The following is a 25049-nucleotide window of genomic DNA, read 5'->3' as shown; positions in this document are numbered from 1 at the left end:
GCCCCGGGCCGCGCGCCCCCGACCAGCGGGGGGCAGCTTTTCCCGGGAGCAGAAGGCACACGGAGACCTCCCCGCGAGAGAGCGAGCGGGTGAAGGCGGCTGCTCCCGCGGGCGCGGCCCCAGCCCCAGCCCGCCCCAGGGGCGCGCACCTGCCCCGCGGCAGCGGCGCGGCCACACCAGGGGCGGGCCCGGGCGGGAGCGGAGGGGCGGGCGGGGAGGAGCGGGGGGCGGGCGCCGCTCGCCGCCGCGGGGCTGCGGCTGGGCTGGGCTGGGCGCGGGTGGCCGGCCGGCGGAGCGCTCGCAGTCGCGGGGAACGCCGGGGCTGTCGGTCGGGCGGCGGGCGGGAAGGGAAGGCAAGGCAAGGCAGGGCAGGCGGAGCAGGGAAGGGAGCGGAAGGCGGGCGGGAGGCGGCGGCGGCGCCGCGCTCGCCCCGCTGCCCTGGATGACGGGCGGCCGGTTCGACTTCGACGATGGCGGCACCTACTGCGGCGGCTGGGAGGACGGGAAAGCCCACGGGCACGGCATTTGCACCGGGCCCAAGGGGCAGGGCGAGTATGCCGGCTCCTGGTCCCACGGCTTCGAGGTGGCGGGCGGCTACACCTGGCCCAGCGGCAACACCTACCTGGGCTACTGGGCGCAGGGCAAGCGCCACGGGCTGGGCGTGGAGACGAAGGGCAGGTGGATGTACCGCGGCGAGTGGTCTCACGGTTTCAAGGGGCGCTACGGGGTGCGGCAGAGCCTCAGCACGCCGGCCCGCTACGAGGGCACCTGGAGCAACGGGCTGCAGGACGGATACGGCGTGGAGACCTACGGGGACGGAGGTGGGCGCCGGCGGGGGGCGCCCCGCGCGCGGCGGCGCCGGGGGGCGGGCGGGAATGGGGGTGGGGGGTGCGCGCCTGCGTGGGCGCGCCGCGGGAAGGGCCCCTCCTTCCAGCCCCGCGCTCTCACCGCCGCCCTCACACCGGGGGCGCTTCTCCTGCCCCTGCCCGCGGCCGTGCGCCTTTCCCGGCGCCCTTCGCTCGGCGCCCCCGAGGCTCCGCTGGCGGCCGGGGAGCGCCACAGGTGCCTGGCGGCCGCCCCGCCCCACTCTGTGAGGAGCCGCCTGGCCCAGGCTGCGCTCCGAGCGCGCTGAGCTGTCCGGGCTCAGCGCTTTCTCCCGGCCAGCTGGTAGAAATCCGCATTACGGCCGCCTGCAGACGGCTTTCCTTTCTCCCCGCCGAGGCGGCTCACGGGCTCCCTGCCCGAAGTGGCGATGGCCGGGTGGCCGCGCCCGGCTTGGGGAGCGAGCGAGGCGGGCGAGCCCCGGCAGCTTACCCCCTGAGCGCCGCGTTCGTGCGGGAACGGCAGGAACTTGTTCTAATAGAGCCCTTGTGCCCCGCTGATATGCGGGCTTTGTGCGCTCGATGCGCTCGGCTTGTAAACAGGAGGCTGGAGCTAATGGAGTGGGGACGCAGCTCGCGTAAAATCAATGAAACTTGGGTCCACCCTCATGTAATAACTCCCGTTTTTACAAAAATACGGGGTAGTTTAAAGCATCCTGCTCAAAGCAGGAGGTGTACAGTGCACTCACGCAGACCTGCCTCTCACACCCTTCCCCCGGCAAAGCCAATGTCCCATGGCTGAGCCTCACCGCGGTGGGCGTGCGGAGCGGCCGCGGCGATCCGCCCTCCGCTGAAGTCGGGAGCGGTCAAGTCAGGGTTCAGCGAGGTTAACGAGGGCCGGAGCTCACTTACAGTTCTTGTACCTCTGTCACTTCATGCTCCGCACGATGAATAAGCCTGATACTCTTTAATTCAGCCTTTGCTGGTGTAATGTCATTGGCTTCGCTGGAAGTGCCACCTGCAACTTCTGCAGAGTTGTTCTTCAGCTAGGAACAAGGGAGCGGGTTTGGTCTGTTCTAACAGGAGGAAAAACGGGTCTCAGTTTTAGGACTAGACAGTCGCTGGGATTTTCTGACAGAAATGCTGGTTGCTTCAGCGTTCAGAAGCATGTTCAGTTAACAGGCAGGTAATAGAATTTACCAAAATCAGAGATACTGTTCACGTGATGTGACTAAAGGACTAACCCATGTATCAGCTCTCAACTGATGCTTTTGCTGGTTTCTTCTAGGAATTTTGTCACATCATCTCTGGTCAAACTTTCAGGAGAATGGGTATTTTTGTATTAAGCAGAAAATTAGATATTTGCAGTTGGGCTCCTATTTTTTTCTTTTCCAAAATAGAAAATGTAGCAAGTTGGTAAGATTCAGTTCCTTCAGACAAGGAAGTGTGCAGTGGGTTTTCTACCTTTCTGTCTCCTTGTTTAGAGATATTTGTAGCTGTCCAAAAATTGTTTCCTGGTGTGGAAATTTGTGATAATCAAAGACAGCTATGTTTTTGGATTAATAAAAACAACAACAACAAAAAAAAAACCACCACCAAAATCAAAGTATGGAAGAGATCAGAATTTCAATTTCTCTTTCATCGCACAATGCACTTTTCAATTTTTATTATATTTGTTTTGGCTAAATACAAGCAGTGGCTTTCCTTTTTTTCCTCCCTTCCCTTTTGGAAAAGTAAATTGCCATTCCATTAAATCTTCTAGAAAATATTTTCTTAAAATAAAATTGATTTTATCCTTTTTTCTTTAGGCTTCTTGCAGCTTTTTAGAAAAGTCTTATATAGAATTGGTTATTGGAGATAAATTCTCTCAATATTTAGACTTGGAACAACATGTGAAGGATCCAGTTCACACTGTTAGCTGGAATCTGTTGTCATGACTCCAGTCTTTTGCATGTTGCAGCTCATACGAACAGAGGGTGTGAAGTCCCATTGATTTTAATGAAAGTACTCATGAATGAAGCAGAGCAGTACGTCATAGATGTTTGCAGATGTGCTTTTGTTTTCATGCTCTGGGAACAATAGATGTATTTGCACACCAGAGCAACATCTGAAATGGGTTTATAAGGAAACCAGATTTACACATGCATCTTTAACATAATTTAAAACAGTTGCAGGAAAGCTCTCTCTTCATGAATACCAGTGTAGAGAAATTACTCATTAGACTATGCCAACTGCCAGTTTATTTTCAAACTCACTATAATGCAGATTTCTTTGCTGCTAGCTTTTTCTGTGTTTTGGTTTGGTTTCGTTTGGTTTTTTTTTTTTTTTATATCCCCAGTACATTGCTTTAAAGTGTATTGGTGCATTGGTGGTATTATGAGATGTCATTGAAGGAGGGAAAAGGAAAATGAGCATTGTCAGTGTTCCTCAGTTTTTGCACACAACACTTTTCATGACATGAGTAATACGTGTCATGCTGTGTTTAGATGCTTAAAATTGTCACTCAGTCAAATCTCTGAGGAAAACACTGTGAATTATAAACCATGATGCTTCATTCATTGCATGTGATTACATTGGGCTTTCAAGTGGCCCATCTATCTGTCCCCTGCAGCAATCTGGATTTTTGTGCCTCCTTTAAACTCCCTAGGTTTTGTTAATCTGTGTGAAGATGCCAAACCTACCGGAGGAGTGACTGTGGCCTTATTTGAAACTTCAGTATGTCTAAATTGGTTATTTATGGTCATTCCAACAACAGGAAAAACCAATTGCATGTTGTCATTCCACAAAGGGAGATCAGGGGAAAAAGCACCCTGAAGCAAAGGTCACATATGCTCATTGATTTCTGAGAGGTCTTCTTTCTAGGTCTACACTTAGTTAACATTTGAGTGAGAAAAGCATGCAAAAATCTTAATGTAACAACAACTTTTTTAAACCACAGAATATCTGAGTAAAGGATAAGAGCAAGCAGAGTAGTTAAACTCCCAGGTTTTTTCACAGTGTAGTTTTAAATTTTAGCTGCGAGTGGGCAATGGCATTTACAGCTGTAAGATGTGCCAAGGGTGTTTTAGAAGGGATGGCACACTGTAACTAAGGAAACAGATTATGAAATTATATCTTAGAACAACTTGCCAACAAAAAGAAAAGGAAAAAAATACACTTTCTAATAGCTCCCAGGCTTAAAATATGAACACCTTTCCAAGAGAACCAATTAAACACCAGATGGATGGTCAGCAGTTGTGGCTAAATGTTTCTTCAGTTACAAAGGATAGCAAGCCCAGCTTTTGAAAAATTAGTGCTGAACAATGTTACTATTTTATGGTCAAATACAGTTTTAAGTTATCTTGGTAACTGCAGTTTTAATAAAAATTTTAATAATTGACTTTTAGAGGAACTGCTTTGAATAGTCAACTATGGTATAAGGTGAAACAGAATGTGGTGTGTTTGTTGATGTATCGTTCCTGTTTATCTCTATCTAGAGAGATAGGTAAATACTGCATATGTTTTCATCTTCATATATGGGAAAAGCTTTTTCATCATCTCTTATACATTGTTGTGTTTAGTTATATTGCAGTATTGACATGTCTTGCTTGTTTAAAGATTTCTAAAATTCATTGAATAAGGTGATGCAGTTCAAGTCTGATATAGTCAGTCAAATTACTGTACAAGGTTCTTGTATTTACATTCTGGACACTGCTCTCCGTATTTCATTAAAATACTTTTCCTTTAAAATGTGAGTTGAAAAACCAAGGAAAATGAGTTGGCTTTTTAGCATTAGTATCAGAAGCGTTTCCATTGAGACATCTGTAATAATAGAAATCATAAGAGTTACCTGCTACACTGCATAAAATTCACCCTAAATATCTCATACTTTTTAAGGATGAAATGAGTACAAATCTTCCATTTTCTTTTTTACTATTTTCTCTTTAGAAGAAGCTGGCATTGATTTTATTTCCCCAGTAGAAAGGAAAATTGGACTGGTGGATAGCAGCACATTAATTGTTCTTGTTTTAATACCCTTAAGGGCAGCTGCAAACACTTCCCTTCCTTCTAGAGTAGTGAAAAATACAAGTCCTTAATTAAGTATTTTTGAGCATTTCATTAAACACATGTTTATTAATTAAAATATTAGTAAGAAAAAGATGCTGACCTTTTATTCTTCTTTAAAATTCTGTACTGAAATAGTAGATTATGCTTGAAGTCTGATGTTGTAAGCAGCATGGAGAGCCATAATTATGAGATGCTACTCTAATGTAATATTGTGGTATAATCAAAATTAGACTTAGATTTATTATTTCAAAATTAAATTAACTAGTGCAGAACAATAAAGGGGTTATAATATGTAGCAATAAGTGTATGTAGCCAGATTCTTAGTTCCAGCACATCATTACAGATCCCAGAATAATTAGGGACAAAATGAACTAATTTGTGCTCATAAAATATTAATGTATTTCCAGGAATTTTCTGTTTAACAAAACAAAAATTAGATTGTGGCTGTATATTTGCAGTATTTACAGAACATGTCATACCAGTGCTTTGTGCTCATGTTTCTATTTGTTCTTCCCCATATGCTGAGTTTTTTAAAATAGTCATGTTCCTAGATTCAGCACCCTTACAACCAGTGCAGTAGTAGGTATCCAGGATACAGAGAATGAGAAAGAAACTAAGAAAGTTATTTGTTTGTGTCAGCAGCCATCTGTTAAAAACCTTCCACTTGGTAGAATTTTCTACCAACACGAAATAGTTACGTTTTGGAACCTATCTAGTATTATATAATAGTGAAAACAGACTTAGCAAATTTAATTGTGTGTTAACACTGAAATACACATTAGCAGAAGAGGTAATGAGTAAGGCAGTACTTGATAAATGGTGGACACGTACACAACCAAACCAGTATGTGTGTATGGTAGAGATTGAATCTCAAAGCAAATTAATCTTGGATCTACATCTTTAACTGCAGGTACTGCATAAATATTTTCACAAAAATTTTATCAATCACTAAATTTGACATTTGATATTTAGTTCTCTGAATAGTTAATAGATGCTCCAATTGAAGTAGATCAAAATTTTAAAAAATAATTAAAGATTACTTATTCTCTGAAAAAATATTCAAAGTAGCTTTAAAAAAAAAAAAAACAACCCAGCACTAGGTGAGTGAGCAACTTCATTTTGAGGAGCTTAAAGTAGTTTAAAGGGAATTAGAGTAAAATTACATCACAGAATAAGTTATCTTCTACTTGCTAGTTACGGTATCCATGCAACCTTCCTTTGGAGCCTCTGGTAGAAATGGCCTTCAGAGAGCAGACACTGGAAAGTGTCAAAATGAAAATGCCGTTCAAAAATACAAGAAGAACAATTACTGTAGTAATCTGATAAAGGTGGGGTTTAGCTCCAGTGCAACTTTGCATGGCATCCATGACTTTTCATACCGGGTACCATCTTCCCTCCTTACATTGCTGTTTAAAACTTTTTACAAGAGTAGTTATGATTAAATGTTTGCTAGAACATTGTGCAGTACTGTGTTACTGCCTTGCCTTTCTTATACACTGCAGAACAAAAGAAAGGCAAAAAAAAAGGGCTAAAGAATTCATGCTTTTGATCCCTCTGTCGGAACATAAGGCAGAATGCAGTGCATATTTATGTGCTGGGGATACTAGAAAGTGTTCGTATGAAGAGTTCATAAAGAGAAAGGAGTCCTAAGGTTTTGCTCTTTCATTCAAATCCACACAAAAATTTTAAAATATTTAATTTTACAATGGAGGTTTATGACAGTGGATCCAAAAGCCCATCTGCAGACCATCTGTCAAATAGCTCCTGACAAGGAGAGGTCTATAGTCACCTTAAACCCACGATAACAGAATGGTTACTTTTCCTACTTGCTCTTTCTGTGGGCAGCTGGGCACAAGAGCTGTAAGTGTCCGGCTCTCTCCCTTCTCAGCTGACTACATATAATGTGTCTCTGTTTCTGCTGGCCACCTTCCTATCAGTCCATCTTAAAAAAATGTTGAGGGATTCCTGCTTTAGAAATTTCTCTCAATTTTTTCCCCGGAACAGATCCATTAAAAAAAATGCTTATTATTATAGTTACTGTGTCTTAGTTACCAAAATAAATCAGCTGCGAAAGTGAAGGATTTGCTTCAAAATAATTTACAAGAAAAACATGTAACAAAAGTAGTTTATCTGTCTGTGTCGTGTGCATCTCTTCTTACCAAAATCAGAGCTTACAGTGTAGTGTTGCCTGTAGCATATTGGATGGAGTGGGCTAGGTCTTCTACAGCTTCCTAAATTTAACTTCTTATTACTTTAAAAGGTACGTACCAGGGGCAGTGGACAGGAGGGATGAGACATGGATACGGTGTACGTCAGAGTGTACCCTATGGCATGGCCACTGTGATCCGTTCACCTCTGCGAACATCTCTGGCGTCACTTCGAAGTGAGCAGAGCAATGGCACTGTTCTGCATGACGTCACTTCAGACAGTCCGGCTGGAACAAGAGGAGGATTTGTGCTCAATTTTCACAGTGATCCAGAAGCCATGGGCATTAAGAAGAAAGGAGGCTTATTCAGAAGAGGATCCCTTCTTGGTAGTATAAAACTTAGAAAATCGGAGTCTAGGTCATCGATATCTAGCAAACGGAGCTCTGTAAGGAGCGATGCTGCTATGAGCAGGATTAGTTCTAGTGATGCCAACTCTACTATTAGTTTTGGAGATGGTGACTGTGATTATAGCCCCTTGGAAGACCACGTTGATGCTACCACTACAGAAGCCTACATGGGTGAATGGAAGAACGACAAGCGCAGCGGTTTTGGTATCAGTGAGCGATCAAATGGTATGAAATATGAAGGAGAGTGGCTGAATAACAGGAGGCATGGATATGGATGTACCATGTTTCCAGATGGCACCAAAGAAGAGGGAAAGTACAAAAATAACATTTTGGTCCGTGGAATAAGAAAGCAACTTATACCAATACGAAACACAAAAACTAGAGAAAAGGTGGATAGAGCAATAGAGGGTGCACAGCGAGCAGCTGCCATGGCAAGAACCAAAGTGGAAATTGCAACCTCAAGGTAAGTTATCAAATTGAAGGTTGTAAACCTTTGTGGTAGTGAGCACTTGAGCACCTCTCAGTTTCATGTGTGTAGCTCTGTTGACTTTAGTGGCATTATGCATATGGAACTTAGAGCTTCAACTGGTTTGAGTAAAGAGTTGGTGTTTGTTCTGTAATATACTGTAAAAGTAAATTTCCATTCTTGATATATTTCTGCTTTCTCTCAAGAGCTGCTGCATTATGCCTTTAAAGCTGTTTGGAAAATAAAATTGGTGAGAAATGTAATGAATTATTCAGGGGAGATGAGGTAAAGTTTTAATCTTTTCCCATAACCATCCTCCAGTTATACTTACTGTATTGCCAATTCTTTTGGTAGCATCTGAAACTGACTGAAGTTGCCCGTTTGGGAATAGGCATCTTAAGATGCATCTCTTTGTCTGAGAAACTCTTGGTAGGAACAGCCTAAGAATAATGGTCAAGGATGTTGTGCTTAGAGGCTGCTGATTTGGTTGCCAGGGCAGTATCCACCAAAAGAGTTCTTCATGAGGGCTCTTCCATTTTGGAGCATGCTTCTCCTCAGCTCATCTGATCATACAACCACCACCTGAAATAGGGGTAGTCAGCTTCTCCCTCTGCCTCTGCCAAATGTTTGAGATGGGAGAAGTGTGTGGGTATTGGTAGTGGAGGAAAGTCATTTTCACTTTCAACTGCTAACCAACAACCAAGCAAAGTTTCTTGAAATGGAATTGTTACAAATTAAATCAGTGCAAACAATTTTAATTGGTTATATTCTTAAGTTTGAGAACTCTTTAAAAAGCTATTTCATTTTTATTGCCTTCCAGTAAGTTTCTGTGGCAGTTTCTCTATTGATGACTTTAGTTTGTTTCCTCAGGCAGGCTTTTCTTGAAATATGCTTTGAATAAAAAAAAAGAGTCCAGAATGTGCATGAAAGAAAATCTTCATGCTATTTTAGAAAGAGGATGTCACATTACTCTTTGAGCTGAACAACTGATTCCTAATTTAGTGTGGTCACTAGTGTGTCCCCAGTGACTACCCTTTTCCTGACAGTCATAAGAAGTACAGAAAATACAAAAAACTGCTTAAGTAGGAGAGCTTGAATATATAAAATGCTCATAGCAAGAAGTAGTTGAGACACTAAGATGAAGAAGGTAGCATACCATTAAAGGATTTTTCTGATAACTGGTCATGTAAGTAACTAAAGGGTGGCATATATTTGGTTACTTCTATAAATATATGTAAGGCATTATATGACAGCATACTGTATTAGTAAGGCAGGTCAGTAATACCTAACTTTAAGAAAGTACTGGATCCCATTCATGTTCTGTCAGTACATAATAAGCCCTAGTTTTTTTAAAAAAATAGGTGGGATGTATAGTAAGGGGGAGTCACCCCTTTGAGTCTGTATAAAACTATTAAAAAGCTGTCATCTGAGACCATTACATTGCAAGGCACAGTGAATGCACTTCCTCTTCAAGAAGTGTCTCTGAAGTGTTTTGTTTGCTTTTCCTTCCCTTTGATTTTTAGGTGGAGGACAGAGTTCAAATTGCATCTTTTGGAACAATTCACCAAAACAATGTTGATTTCTTGAAAATATGTTTTTGAAAGTGCAGTAGACATTGTAGTGCAGCTGTGACCAGGGGCAGTCTCTCCCTTTGGTTTCTGAGCTAAAAATCTCTCTGAAACACTCCCATGACTACCAGGATAGACAGCAAGATGGCAGATTCAGGTGTTCTCTCTTTTTAGTAGCCACTGCACCAACTGTACTGGCACTGATTCAAAGGCCAAGAGACCTGACACCAAGCTGGGCAACATCAGGCATGAAGATAATATTAACTTCACTTCTAAGGGCATGTTGGGCTCCCCTAGTAAGAATGGCAAGACCTTTCCTATCTTGCAAATTTCAGAGTTGTTTTGAGTATGTACCAGTATTTGAGCAAGGCTATGAGCACTGGTGTACTAAAGAACTGTCTTTACCAAGTTTTTACCAAACTGATATATTAATAGTATAATAATTCTTTGGACCATAGCATTCTTGCAACGTCTTCCTAGATGAATATGAGGATGGTGGTCCTGTCTGTTTCCCGACAATTACTACTGCACAAAAAAGTCTAGTCTGCCTTCTGTAATTTCTCTAGTGTGTAATAAATACAAAGGTGGTTCTGCCCATATGGCATCACCTCACTGCACAGTGGCCTTCTGTGTTTCAGACTGGACAGATGTCACCAGCACTGTGTGCTTGCTGTTGATTTCCATTCCATTAGTTGAAGAACTCACTAGATACACCTTTTCTCACACCAAAACCATCGAACCAAAGTGCTAGAAAATCCTTACTCTCATCCACATACCTTCCTTTTCAGTGCAGCTTGGAGTTGCTATTCTTCCTGCATACAGGAAGAATATTCCCAAAATGTTTGTTCAGCCAAATGGAAACAGACCATACTCCTCTTCATAGCTCCCTGCTGGTCCTGACAGGCTTGGCTGGTAGTTTGACCTGTGACAGATGTCCACACAGTCTTCAACGAGACCAACCACTGTTTTGCTTTATATTCCCAATGTCTTTTTATGTCTGAAAGTCATCTCTAGTAATCTGTGTAATCTTCCTTTGTCTAAAGTGGCAGTTTTGTACACAAAGGAAAATATAAAAGTTGGGATAAGTAGTGCTTGTCTGAACCTGAATTTACATTGGCTCTCCTGACTTAGCCTTTGGGTTTTTGAGGTATTTGTACTGAGGTGTTTTGAAAATTACAACAGCATTTCTCAAAAGATAGCAAATTGCAACATTATGTGATGTATAAAAAGCTGCTGTATCAGGAAAATTATTACTAGCTTCTACTACACAGATGTGTATTCAAAACAGATTAGAAATTAGCAATGAATAAAAATTCTTTTAAAATTACAGTTCAACTTAATAGATTTGATTGTGTACTAGTTTTACCAGCTGTATTTAAGGAAAAAATGTTTTGGCATAAATATAAAAATCCCAGAATTTGAGAAACTTCAAAATTATGCTCATTACTTTCCCTTTTCAAAACTTCTAAGGTGCCTTTTAAAAATATCATTATTATGGGGAGTATTAATTCAAATACATCTTTAATGCATTGTGCTAAAAGCAGTCAGGTTTATATGCCTTATTTGAGGTCCTCCTGTCTAAGAGGAGAAGCTGCTTTCCAGAAATGTTTGAGTCTTCTCTATACATGTGAAGTGCTTTTAATGCTGGAAGATGTATGTTTGGAAGAGCCTTTTGGATGATATTAAAAAGCCCCTATGTACAAGAGTCAAGTGGAAACTCATTTTGAGGATATCATGTAATTCTCACTGTAGGGATTTTGAACTTCCTTTTCATCACTGTCATGTGTCTCATTCAAAGGAGATATCCCTCTGCAGTTTGATGTAAACTGGAATCACATTAGAGCACTTCTTTCCTAGTAAGAAAATTACTTAAGTTTTCATTATTCTGTATTATATTAACTTTGCCTTCATCAATACTTATGTACAATATAACACTGTATTGTTTCTGGAATTCATTTTCAGAGTTTGAACATAAACTTACCTTATAATACTCAGTGCCACTGGGTGTTTTTAAAATACATCAGTCCTCTAAGTAAATGTGAGGCAGTGGAAGCAGAAGGAATGATGTTTGTTTACTAACAACCCTTCATGTTCCATATTCTTTCAGAAAAGTCAGTTTTCTGCATTCAGAATTGAGCGTTCTGAGCCAGGCCTTTTTCTTTTTTTTTTTTTTCCTTTTAAATATTTTCTAGCTAATTCTCCCCTTAAAAGATATTTTCCTCTAAGTGTTGACTCTCTGAGGAAGAACAAACTTTGCAAGGACACAGAGACACAGAGGGACATGATAAAAATATAGTAAGGGTAAGAAATATGAACCAGAAGGTTGTGTATGAAGGAAAAGAGAGAAAGAAATCAAAAGAGAAAAATATTTCCTTGTTGATACTTTCCTTACATTTCATTGATCTTTCAGGTCATAAAACAGATTCAAGAATTAAAACTTCTTGTTCTTTCTCCTTTTCACAAGAGCGAAATACTTTTAATTAGTTTGAAGTTTTGAGTGAGTTTTAAGTGAAGTGTATGTATTGTCATAGTATGCCATGAGAACTTGTGTCCACCTTAAAAGCAATATTGTAATGGGCTCTCATTACAGGAGCACCTGAGATTTGGTGAAGCATAATGGTTCCTTTGTGTTAGGCACTGCACAAACAAATTATGCTGTCTGGAGACCTTGCAGTCTGGGAAAATGGCAGTGCCCAACAGATGAAAAGAAGCTGGCAAAAGACTGGGTCAGAGAACAAGATAACAGTAAAATCAATATCTTGCTACTAATAATATGCAGCAGTTCCTCCTTGTTAATTAGCTGTCTGTGCTCAGACAGCAGTGACTAGCAAGCCTCTAGTCACTCTAGTGCTCTTTTTAAGTGGAGCACTGAAGGGGGATTAACTGGCATCTTCTGCAGTGATTTCTTTTTCAGAGCAGCTTTTTTAGACAGCTCAATTTTATTTTTAACATGTTTGCGTCCAAGTCCACAGATGCTAGAGCTAAATTTCAGCTTTTATTTTTTTAATAGAAACTGCTGAAACTCTGCTTGTGATCCTGTCTCACAACCAGGCGAACTGCTTTGTTCTGCATGGCTCCCAAGGAGTCTTGAGTTGTTAGAAGTGGATGCAGGAGGAAGGTGCAGCAGGATCAACTTGGTAGTAGAGACCCAGAATAACTATTTTGTTTGGGAGTGAACCCACCTTCCCAACATGGACTTTGTTTGGGACCCTGCTATCCCTTGCTGTCATTGTGGCCTGGAGCCAGTAGTGACTTGTGTGATGTCCAGTGCTAGGATGAGTCAGAGAACTCCAGTTTACCCTGAGTCCTGGCCTGGTGCTGCCCCAGCCTGGGCTTGGGCACTTAGCATTGCCTTCAGGTTGCTGGGCAGCACCTCTGGCTCAGCTGTCCACCCCAGAGCACCCATGTCCACAGTACAGCAATTACTTAAGAACCCACTGCTTACATTTTTCATAGCCTTGATTCAGAGTAAGCTTCACCATGCTGTGTTGCATGGTGGGGTCATATGGAGCATGTGGAAGTCTCAGGAAGCAGTACTAGGTGGTTTATTAGGCAGCTCCTTTGTTGTGTTCATTGCCTTGTGTGACCAGTGTGCTCAGCTTGACCTGAACAAACTGTGATTTCTAGGGAGAGCTGAAATGACACACATGTGATAGTACAGTTTGTGTCCACACTAGAAGGCAGCTGCCCATCATTCCAAGCAGCATTGAATTATTTGTGCCACACACAGCTTTCCATGAGGGATTTAGCTGACTCTGCCACTCTCACTTTACTCAAGAAACTAAACTGGACACTTGCAAGCCTGGTGCCTCACACGCCTTGGAGATGCTTTACTTATTATAGCTGAAATATGAACATTGTGTTTAGGAATAGGATCCAGCAAATACCAAAGGTATTTATATAAGACTGCTTGCTTCAGTACAAAAAGCTGCCTGAGGTTCAAAATGAAATCACTTTGAATCATTTTGCTACATAGTTTGTTTGAAGATAACAAGTGAAATGCTGTGGTAAAACTTAAAATAGGTCTTGAACTACTATAGATAGTAATTTTAAAGTTAATTCTGCATTCTTTATAGAAAACCATATGTTCTTTGAATCCTGTGGGAGTTACACCACTAACTTCATTGGGGCACATATTCCCTCAGATTTCACTAACAACTCATTGGTAAAAGAATATAATCTTGGACTATTCCTCAGTTATTTGCTGGGGAATGAATAATACAGCTGTTTGAAATATACAAATCGTATAAACATCATTACACAGATTTTTTTTTACTTTCTTAGTATTTAATGCACCAAGATTACGTGGCTGAAAATATGCGAAATTAGTCCTGTACCATATCTCAGTTTGAAATTTTAGAAGTGTTTAGTATTTAATTTTATCTAGTATTTAGTTTTTTATCACATACCTATATCCAAATATACCTACCTACAGCCATAAACTTAATAGGACTTTAAGTTTTTTTAAAGCAGTTCTGGTGCGTATCCAGTCTTACCTTGTGTTTGTATTAGATACAGAATTGTTACTTGAGAGTAGCTTTTCTAAATTGTTTAAAATCAGGAGATTGCTAGTGTAAGATTGGAAATATTCAGTGCTTTCAGAACATAAATGAAACAATGCTGCACCACTGCTTTTAAAATAACCTTCTAATAAAGCCTTTTCTGCTGTACAAACATTCTTGAAATATATTCTTTTTTTCAGATGATAAGGGGGGTTTTCCCCAATTTCCAGAACACTTAATTGAGAAGCAGAGATGATTTTTGCAGTAGTAGCCCAGCAGATGTACGTGACAACATTAAGGCTTTTTTTTAATGGTACTGGGATAGACAAAGAGACTAGTATTTTTTTGTAGTCACAGAAGATGAGTTGTTAGGCAGAGTCTCCCCTTATTTTTTATATAGCATGTCAGTTTTGATCTGTATTACAACAATTGTTCAAAAGCTAAATTGCAAATAGCATCTGTCTTTACTGACTTGTAGGAGAGTTTCCGTGATGGAAATAAATACGAATTAAAGTAACAAAATAGAACATTCCCAGCTTATTTCTTCAAAGAGATAAGAAAACTTGCCATCATCTAACTGTAACATTGTCAAAGAGTATTCTGTAGAGTAGCATGTTTCTCACTAAACAACTACAGCAGAAAAATACTCATTTAAACTATTAATTCATGCCCCCTACATTGATCTAATTCTATATTTTCCTAATAACAATTGATTCATTTTCTCAAAACTGATGTAGTTCAATGAGTGGTGCTGTTTGTTTGAATACTAATGGATCAGTGATACATATTATGACTTTTCTTCATGTTTCTGATGATTAATACATTTTTCTGCTTTATGTATGTAACATATTTCAGTACATGCTTCTGTACACTGACCTGCATTCTTTCGCTTATCTCACTATGATCTTCTTCTTTCAGTACTCCTAAATTTGCACTTTGTTTTTCTGCTTTGTTTGTTCTTCTGCAGTTTTTTGCTCTCATTGTCTGTGGAGGTGGAGGCAAAATCTCTTTGTGGCTAGGGTCCAGGAATAAATTTCTCCACTAAAGTTTGCCTCCCTCAAACCCATGTCAGCGTTTAACATCTGAAACAACCTATTGATTATTCCTGTTGTCCTCTCAAGATTTACTATTCCCAGATCTGCTGAATAGCGGTAGCAGTCTCCCAGGAGCTCATTCCCAAGGTCACCTTAAAGCCACTCATAAATAAAGTTGGGGTTGTTCTGCTTTACACATCACTCTTACACTTAAATTGAACTTCATTCGCCGTTAAGAGTGATCAGTGAGTTTTGTGCAGCCCTTCGTTGCAGTTGTGCCTCAGACTTCTCTGATGCTGCCATTCACAAATTCAGTCACTTGGCTGTTCAAGCTTTTCCTTGGCATTTAAGAATAACATGAGTTCTCAGCCCTGAGCCCTTATGAGTGTCCAGCACTAAACCACAGCTGGGAGAACCAGTCATTTAGTCTGTCCTAGTATATTCTGTTTCTGAATTAATTTTTTGTTCACTTAAGCACTTCTTCTTTCTCTTGATTTTTTTAATCTTTATTTCCAGACTTTTTGGTGAGAAATGCTATACTTTGGGTTTACTACATTAAAAGTAAGGATTGATGAGAAGTGATGGTATTACTGTTTTGCATTTAAAAGTCAGAAATTTCCTTCTAGTATCTGACTAAAATGAAATCAGTTAAATGTAAATTTTCAGCTCTTTTGTTCTAGGAGGTTAAGAAGACAGGTATCTACATCTCTTTTCTCTTACCACACTGAATCAGGTGGGTAAGGCTTGTTTAGTTGCCTTATTGCTATAATGCAGCACTTCCACTTCGTGTTTGCCTCAGGTGTTACTGGCATATATAAAAAGAGGCAGAGGTCATTTTGCTGCTGCCTTAGCTTTCCTTTCTGGCTTTGGGGTGAATAATTTCAAAGATATTTTTTCTCTGAATTTTTAGACTACTTCATAAATAAAGGTATTGGATCATGACACTCTTAGTTCTGCAGAAGAACTCAAAATCCAAATGTGGAAACAGGCAAGACCCAAAAGATTGTCACTGTTGAGGTGGCCTGTGGGCAGATATGAGCGTGCTGGTTAAAAACTTGATTTCCAAAGGGAAAAGAAAGAAGACCAAGAAATCTGGGTGACCACTAAACTGAAGTGACTTCCTAGGATGTGGCTGTGTGTGTGTGCACACATGTGTCTGTGTGTTCTGCCCAAGTTCACTTTTCAAGCTCTTTCACTTGCAGGAATTTGTGATGTCAGTTGTATAAGCATCTTAGGAATATCCTAAAAACAAAGAATATAGTGCCAACTGCTAAGATACAAAATGTATTTCAGGAAAAATAAGGGAATCATCCCTAAAAGTGCATAAAAGACGTGTAGATGTGGTACTTAGGGACTTGGTTTAGTGGTAGACTTGGCAGTGGTGGATTAACCTTTGGAGTTGATGATCTTTGGTTTTTCATGTTTTAAATGTTTCTAAATTTATTACCATTCACAACATCATTTTGTGCTTCAGAGAAGAGTTCAGTTTTGGAAATCACAGATTAGCAATAAAGGTTGGAATGGCATCACTTCCATAAAAATCAACAGAACAGCTAAGTTGGTGACTTACTGTGATATTCAGAAATGTTTGATTTCTGCAGATCTGTTGAAGTATTAGTGGTTTCTGGTGAAGAGGCTTTCTCTTTATTCCAGTGGTGACTAGATTGCTTGTGCAAAACTTAACTCACCTTGAGAGGTCTAATGTTGCCCAGCATTCACAATTTCTTAAAGGTGCAATGTACGGGTATAAATATTGTTTTATATTCTCAGTTGATAATGAAATATGAGAAAAAAATCATCATGATATGTTCCAATCCCAAGCACTGTTTGATAGTATAGGCCATATCGGTGAAGAGTGCCATTTTATTTCCTAATTCAGAGTTTATACCTGTTCCAGAAATTTATTTTAAGACAGAAATGGGACAGATAAAAATTAGTGTATATTTTGTATTTTTAAAATTTAGACCACCTGCAAGAGATGTAGTTATAGTATTTGCTCATAATTGAGCATTATACAACCACTTGTTACCAGGAGAAGTCACTAAACATTTTCACCTCAATGTCTTTGACTGTGACATGCACAAATATGATGCATTTCTGGTGAAAAAATTGTTGATGGAGCTCTGAGGGTGAACCTTTTTTAGCAGAAGGATTAAAGTACATAGCATTTAGCTTTTAGCTTTGCTGGGTTGATGAACAATAAATGCAGAGATCAATTAGTCAAAATTGTAGTTCTGAATAAATTTACCAAGGAGTTTGGGCTAAATCTTATTTGATGTTTTCTTCAAATTTTAGTTGATCAGGGTATTCTTTGAATGGCTTTTAACAGTTCACTTGTTAGTTCCATCTTTGTAATGTAACAGATACTTGATTTGAATTCACTTGCTCCTTACACATGTGGTTAGATCATTATGAAAGTGATCATGAAGTCTGTGTAGCAGTTAAGTTGTGAGTTACCTGCTTGAGAGGTGACGTGCTGCATAACATGAGGAACTTTGGCTGCAGACCTCCGTGGTGAGTGAGCAATGTGAAGGAGCTGGTGTCTCTTTCAGGAAGGTCTGCATACAGTACAGAGAGACCATCAGAGGTCTCACACACTTGTCTGCACACCTAGATTTCTCCTGTTCCTAACAAGGATGAAGCCAGACTGGAATTCTTTCAGTATAGAATACTATTACATTTTGGACATTAAAAGTCCTCAGAAATGTTGAATTGTGCCCTGGTATTTGAGTAGGGGTTGCACAAGACTTGGGTCTGTGAAATGCATGAGCTCATTTCCTCTTAATGAAAGTTCTCCCGTTTATTTGCTATTTCACAACATATTTAATCAGCTCTTTGTAACAATGAAGGCATTTTTGGTTGATGGTTCAAAGAACATACTGACTGGGTCTTCATAGGTCAGTCTGAAAAAACTCAGCTTAAACTGTCTTCAGAAGCCCTGCCTGCTTGTTCAAGGTCCCTGAAAATTTAAGAACACTGTTCTTCTTTTAGTGTATCTAATGTGATACTTAAAAAGATACTTTTTTTGAAAAATATGACTAATTTCCCTGGAATTTGCTGGTGCATGAAAATGTAGTTTTGGGCAGATGTATAACCTAGCTCTGCTTAATCCATTCAAGAAAATAGTTCTGGTTTTGCAGAAGAAATTCACTTTGCAGAATTAGGGTGACAGTTTCCTCTTGGATTTTCTGCTTTTATATGCTCACTGTTAAACTTAAAACCATTTCCTATCTCTCTGACTGTGACCGTGTTCACAGGGGTTCTTGGATGAGGGAAGAGATGAGAATGTTGACTCCATGTTCAGAAGGCTTGATTTATTATTTTATTATATATATATATATTACATTATAACTTTACTAAAAAGAAATAGGAAAGGAAAAGGTTTTCTCAGAAGCTAACTAGCTAAGAATAGAAAACAAAGAACGATAACAAAGGCGGCTCTCGCGGACTCTGTCCAAGATAGCTCGGTCTTTGATTAGCCATTAATTATAAACATCCAAGATGAGCTAATCACAGGTAGACCTGTTGCATTCCACAGCAGCAGATAACCATTGTTTACATTCTGTCTCTGAGGCTTCTTAGCTTCTCAGTAGGAAAAATCCTAAAGAAAAGATTTTTAGTGAAAAGATGTCTGCGACATCTGACTCTGAAACCATTTATTGTCTTTTCATTAGTGAAACTAATTCACACCTTTGCATCTTTTTCTCTGTTCTTTGACACTGAGTTGTCTCATTTTGCAAGTAGCAGTTTCAAGGGAGGCAGAAATTGAGCCTGCTGAGGTGCAAGTCCGCTGAGGAAACATTTTGTGCACAACTTCAACACGTCCATCTCTTAATAAATGAAACTTTGAAGTGGATTGGGACCTTTTAACATTAAGTCTGCTGTAGTTTGTTACACTAAGGAGTGGTTTAACATCTTTTTTCAAGAATATTTGCTGTTTATAAAAATACTTTTGTTGTCCTTTGGTTGTCCTATTCCCATATTTTCAGATTAAATATGCTTTGTTTCTCTCAAGATTAATATGAAATAGAATGTAAGGGGAAATTTTTCTTTTCTGTTGTTTTTGAAAAAATTATCTTCTAGAAAAGATAGAAGTTTCTTCAGGTTTCCCAGACAGCATAAAATATGTACCACCCAGAAATTGTCTATACACTTAATTTTCTATTTGTTTGATTCTCTTGAGGTGTCACCAGCTGGTTTTCCATTATAAGATTCCTATTTGAAGTGTTTCTGTGAAAGTTTTCATTCTTTGTTTTGGTTTTCTCTTTAATTACTTATATGTAAGTGTCACCCATTCCCAATCCTTCTTTAGGAATGGATGCTGTTAAAAATAATTTGAGATAATTTTTTATTTTCTAGAAGATGCAAATTACTTGTCAATATCCTCCTGTTTTGACCCTGTTATTGCTATCAGTGTAATGCATTTTCTTCTCTTGGAAAGAAATGCATTAGATGGATTAGCAAAGCACTAAAAATATCTTTGCTTAACCACCAAATTATATAACCATCCGATTTCTGTTGTCTGCTGGTCTCACGCTGTGGTACAGTTTAGAAATCTACATTTTACAATCTACATCAAGTGAAAAAAGTTTTTGATTAACATCAGATCTTCTTTCAGAGTATCAAATATCTCTTTTTTTAATACATCATTCTTTATTCAAAAAGTAGGGTTTACTGAAAGCTTTTGATAACTCTACTCAAAATTTGACAATGATGCTACTTTTACACCATATATTTCTTCTATTTTTTGATCACTCTAGGGTGGTATGTCTCATATTTGCTTTGGGTCTGTTGCTTGTTTTGGCAGAGGGGTATTTTTAAATGAATAGTAATTTAGATCAGATGCCCTGCTTAGGGCCATGGTACTCTGAAATAGGATGAATAGCTTTTCTAGAAAGTTCTTTATGTACACGAGAGAAAATTTGATCACCATGACCTGGTTTAAAACTAAATGTCACCTTTTTCTGCACTTGCTGTATCATGTATAATAAAGGGTTTTCCAAAGCTAATCTATCTCAGAGACCCCTGTAAGGAGAGAACAAGACTGAAGTTATTAATCTTCCCTTACATGAATTAAATGTTTGTAATATTTCCAGTATTTTTTTCTAAATTTACTGTGAAGATCTAAAGTGATTTATCTTTTAGTTTGCTATAGCAGTATTTGACTGTACAAGTAGGACTATAGTAAATCGATGCTGTAACTCAGTTTGCAGCAGTGAGTGAAGAAAAAAGAGGCTCAATTTAAACCTGTAGATAAATAACTGAAATGCTCATCATAAATGTTTGTGATGAGATTACTTTGTTTGATGGCAGTATTTTATTTCTCTGTGTCCAGAAGATCATGTTGTATTGCAGTGGAGCTGTTGCCTGTGGTCAGGTTCCCTGCAAAAGGGCTGAAAGTGTTTGTTCCTTGTGAATGTGACAAGACAAGTCCCCTTGTATCCTAAGGTCAACCAAGTGTCACCTTAGTCTGCAGTTACATCCTTTCCTGCTGTTTGTTTTTCTATTGTGTAACTTTAATTGAAAAGAAAAAAACTTGAATGCATGAAAAAAGGAAATGATGCCATCAGAGCAATCACTTTACATCTAAGGGAAAAGACTCCACGTATAATCAGCTGTCTAAAGGGCATGAGAACATCCTGAAAGGTAATTGGGCACCTCTTTTTGAAGTACTCTGATATATCCCATTAACTTGTTCAATGTTGCTCAGAAACAGTTTTTATAGACAGAGGCACATTACAGTGCCTTTGTTCAGGGCCAAAAGCTGCAGTGTACAGCATCATCTTAAAGCTGGTGCTGTTCATGTGTTGCTTCTGGAAGGGTACCTACACAATGGGTTCAGACTTCTCATGACCTGTTTTTTTGTGTTCTCACCCATGATGTTCTTTACAACTGAGTGGGAGAAATGTATGGCTTTTTCAGGTCCCTCTCTGAATGACTTCATACCTGCAGTAATTTTTCTTGTAGAGTATGAATAGAGATCTGAAGATGGTACCAGTTGTTTCTGATGGCACAACTTAATACTGCACTTTAATATATTTTTACTCCATTCAGGCTGGAATATTTGTCTCCACATGTTCCATCTCATCTTTTAAGTTGCATAGACTCTAGGGCCTTTTTATCATCTGTGTTTTAAATCACTGAAATGGTGGAACTTAGTCTACTTGTGATCATGCAATTATTAGGAAAATGTATTCACTAATAATAAGAAGAGCAATGAAAAGATTAATTCCTGTAGAGGTTCTTTGGAATGCTGTTGTTCTTTTTCACTTCAATAATACTGTCTTTATAAGCATTCTGCTGATAAGAAGAAACATGTTTGTTTGGGATTTTTTTCTCCCACTTTTACCCATGACTTACCAGGAAAGAAATTACAGATTTCTAGTATTCAAGTGTGTAGTTTCTTCTCAAAAAGAAGTAATTGGCCATGGCCCATGGATGTTGTGATGTATGCAGTTGCTTCTAGCCACTAGGGAGAGTGGTATGGAGGCATAGTTTTGGTCTCTTCTGTCTTTCTGCTACTAAAATATAGCTTAATATTTATGCCAAAAAATAGGCACAGATTTTATAACAAAAGCCCACAAACATAGATAAAAGCATTATGTTGAATATAGTGAAAAAAGCAGGAACTTAAAGAGTGAGCATATTACAGTGGAAGCCTTACATTCTTCAGCAGCAAGAACAAGGAAAGATTGGCATTATTCAGATTATGGTATTTCAGAGTGAAAGCAGGAGGGTTTTAGCAGGGGGGATCCTTGCATACATAGGAGTGTATTCATAACATTAATATGAGAAAATAATTTTCTTATTAAATTGATTTGAAGTAGACAACCAGAAGGACAATAATATTGTGGGATTTTAATAGGAAAATAGGCAAATTCTTTCATATTATAACTAGAAATAGCCTAGCCTTCCATGACCCTGAAGGATACTTTAAAGTGTGCTTTATTAATCCTAGAGGGTAGTTATGAAATAAAGTTTTAGTGAGACTATAGTAGTAATGTAAGGTGTTTGGTTTTTATTGCACCTGCCACTCTGAAGGAATGAGGTGACATTTCATGCTCTGATCAGCAACCCCTCATAGCTGTTACTTGGCAAATTCTGAAATGAAGAGAAGCTGTAAAGGAGCATGTGGCTTGCTGCTCAGTAGATAAAGGGAGAAAATTGGTCAAGACTTGAAAACATTCACCTTACTACTTAAATAATTGCTGTGGTGTTACTTTCTTTAGGAGCAGAGAAAACATCCCTTTCTAATCAAAGAGCAGACAAATGGCTTGTAGTCCATTTGCTTTGGACTTTACTTATTCCTGTTGCTTTGGAGGATAAAAGTGTGAGCTGATTGTAGCTTTTAATTTATCCTTTACTTAGGCTGCTGGTGAAATACAAAATGTTGACCATGCTGACATCAACAGCAGAACTCCCACTGGTTCCAGTGATAGCAGGGTATCACTGATGGAACGATGCTCTTTGTGAGCTGCATGTTTTGTGGGAGTCACAGGCAGTTACAAGGCCAAAGTCAAGATACTGGAAGTTCCCAGATGGATCAGGAAGGAATAATCAAATACAGAGACAGTTCAGTTACCACTGAAGGAAACTTTTAGATTCTCAGTATGCTGTCCACTTCTCCTAATTTCCAGAAAAACTAAAATTCAATTCTTTTATGAATTCCAGAGGAACTAATGGTACCTTCTGAGATTTAGTCTTTACCCTTTGCAAATAATGAAGCTTCTGTAATGAATCCATATGTCACATACATTCTGTCTGCTGTTACTCATGCTGAATGCTGTTCTGCATACTGTCCTCAAAACCTGAGATTTGAGTATGATACAGCTCAATATGAATAGGGGTGACAGAATTTATTCTAGAAAGACATGTCAGCTCACTTGCTGAGGAAATCCATATTTCTGGAAATCAGGTGAAGGTTTGCTCTGAAAAGTAACTGGTTTGTGCTTTATTGCTCTACTAGTGAATCTGATTTCTGCATTTACATACATGTAAGAAGTACTGCTAACAGATTACATGGTTTGCAGTAGCTGATTGTAGAGGTTACTGCTTCTTTATTCTTTTTGTAGTATAGCTTCTTCTGTGTTGGAAATATCCCCAGTGTACTAGCTAACCAGGTAAAGGCATTTCTTATGTGAGTGAGTTTTAATCCTGATTTGTTTTCCTCAGCTTTACTTGCTCAGCCCCTGTTCTGGAAGGTCATCTAGGAAGGTCATCAGTGATGCCAAACTTCCCTGGCTAGATGCTTGTGTCATTTACCTCGTGGCAGGGAGAGAGCTAGGTGGGTTATTGCATGTGCAATGCATTAGAGGCTTCCAAGGAGAAGAGGGTGTTGAAGCCATTCAGACAGCTGGCTCCCGGCTGTGCTTTTCCCCAAAGGATCTTTAGAAGCGGGTGTGGAATGTGCTGTGAAATTCTGGTAGAGTCAGCCAGACAGCCCTGTGGTAGAGGCAGCAGCTCTGGGAAGGATAATGATCAGGAGTGGGCTGCTGTTGCTTCCAGAATAATTGAGTTGGTGATCCATCTGTGCTGCTCCTCCCTGGGTATTTGTCCTATCAAAAGCCAGCCCTGGGTGTGGTGAATTGTCCTAGTGAGGTGCATGTGCTCCCAGGCCACAGGCAGGGCATTCATCCAATGGATCTGAACAACAGAACTTGGTTATGTGGGTTTGCTTTCCAAGCATGACATAAACATTAGTGTGACCTTTCAGCAAGAGTTAGTTACAGTGGGGTGCCATGTTAGAAATACCTGACCTGGGAGCAACTGCTCCTTTTGGTTTGTATGAAGGAGAGCCAGAGGGATGTGGTGAGTGTATAAGCACAGGTTTTTGTTGTATGTCCAGCTTGTGCACCAGCTCTCTGTGCGTACCAAGAAAAGTGCAGCCTAGTCCAGATGATCTGCTCTAAAGATAAAATCTGATGAAGACTAGTGTTCATCTGCAGCATTGAAAGCCATATTGCCTTCTCTAAAGAAAAGCAGGATATTAACTGAGTGTTTTAGCTAACATAATTAATGGCACTATACAATGCAGAGTGAGTTTTCATAGAATATATTGTGATTGTTCTAAAGGAATATATGTGACATTGAATGGGCCTCCTGTATTCAAGAGCTGACCTTTTGGCAGTAGCAGTGAGATAATATACAGCAGAATCTTGTTAATTCACACTAATGACTTAAAAGACCTATCACAGATTACTTGATTTTACAACTTAGCAAGTAAGTGAAACATGATGACAAAACTTCAGGGATGCACACTTTAGCAGTATGTGCTCTGCTAATTTACCTCTATAGTAGCAGTTATGTTGTAAATATATTTGTATTAGATGAGTTAATGGACAGTACTGCTATTAATTAGAGCAGTGATGATTTCCTGAAATGACACTGTAGTACAGCAGCCTATTATTAAATTGTTTCAGTGAAACAGGACTAATCTACTAGTTCTGCAAGTGTGAGGCCACTGAAATGGTTCTGAAAGTAACAGATGTTGGCTTTTAATATTAATAAAAATGTTTTCTCCTCATATGTGTCATGTCATTTAGAATAAAAGTAACTAAAGTTACTTGGGAAAAGAGTTATCCTATCACAGTAATAGTATACAGGTATATATGTAAATAAAAAATTCATAATTTTTTTTTATTTTCAGGTTGAATTACTTCTAGAGCCCTAAGCCCAATTTAGCCTATGCTCATTCTTAAAATAGTAATTCCCAAATGATGGGCTCATGAAACATCACATATGTTCCAGTAAATTTCTTAGTCTTCAAAATACAGAGTAAATGTCTCCATTATGAGAAAGTCTGCATTTTTTTCTGGCCATTCTATTTCAGTCTACATCGTGTTCCCCCATTAAGTATGACAAAGAATGCAGTTTTGTTACTGACAGTGTATTCTGAAATGAGAAAATAAGACTTTTTCAGTTGGCCTTAGAAAAGGACACAAAGCCATTTAATATTTGTTATGCTCTGAGTGAATGAAGGAGCTGAAGTCTGTATTGGAATCATCATATGCACTTGTTACTGTGCATTGGTGTGTCAGCAGAGAAGTCTGACTAAATA

At 39.5% G+C, this 25049-nt stretch overlaps 1 protein-coding gene across 4 annotated transcripts in view; it reads left to right on the top strand.

Annotated features, from left to right (window-relative positions):
- The first annotated feature begins 382 nt into the window (after nucleotides 1–382).
- JPH1 (junctophilin 1) overlaps nucleotides 383–25049 on the top strand; it is an 84173-nt gene continuing 59506 nt past the window's right edge. For all 4 annotated transcript variants that reach the window (XM_066564024.1, XM_066564016.1, XM_066564000.1 and 1 more), the window contains exons 1-2: nucleotides 383–821; nucleotides 7129–7885. In XM_066564024.1, coding sequence (XP_066420121.1) covers nucleotides 443–821; nucleotides 7129–7885 — 1136 coding nt within the window. In that variant the 5' untranslated portion in view covers nucleotides 383–442. The remainder of the gene's footprint in view (nucleotides 822–7128; nucleotides 7886–25049) is intronic.

This window comes from Molothrus aeneus, chromosome 1, assembly GCF_037042795.1.
Source record: "Molothrus aeneus isolate 106 chromosome 1, BPBGC_Maene_1.0, whole genome shotgun sequence".
Lineage (NCBI taxonomy): Eukaryota > Metazoa > Chordata > Aves > Passeriformes > Icteridae > Molothrus > Molothrus aeneus.
The sequence above is the reverse complement of the archived record's forward strand: the minus strand, read 5'-3'. Positions and strand labels throughout refer to the sequence as shown.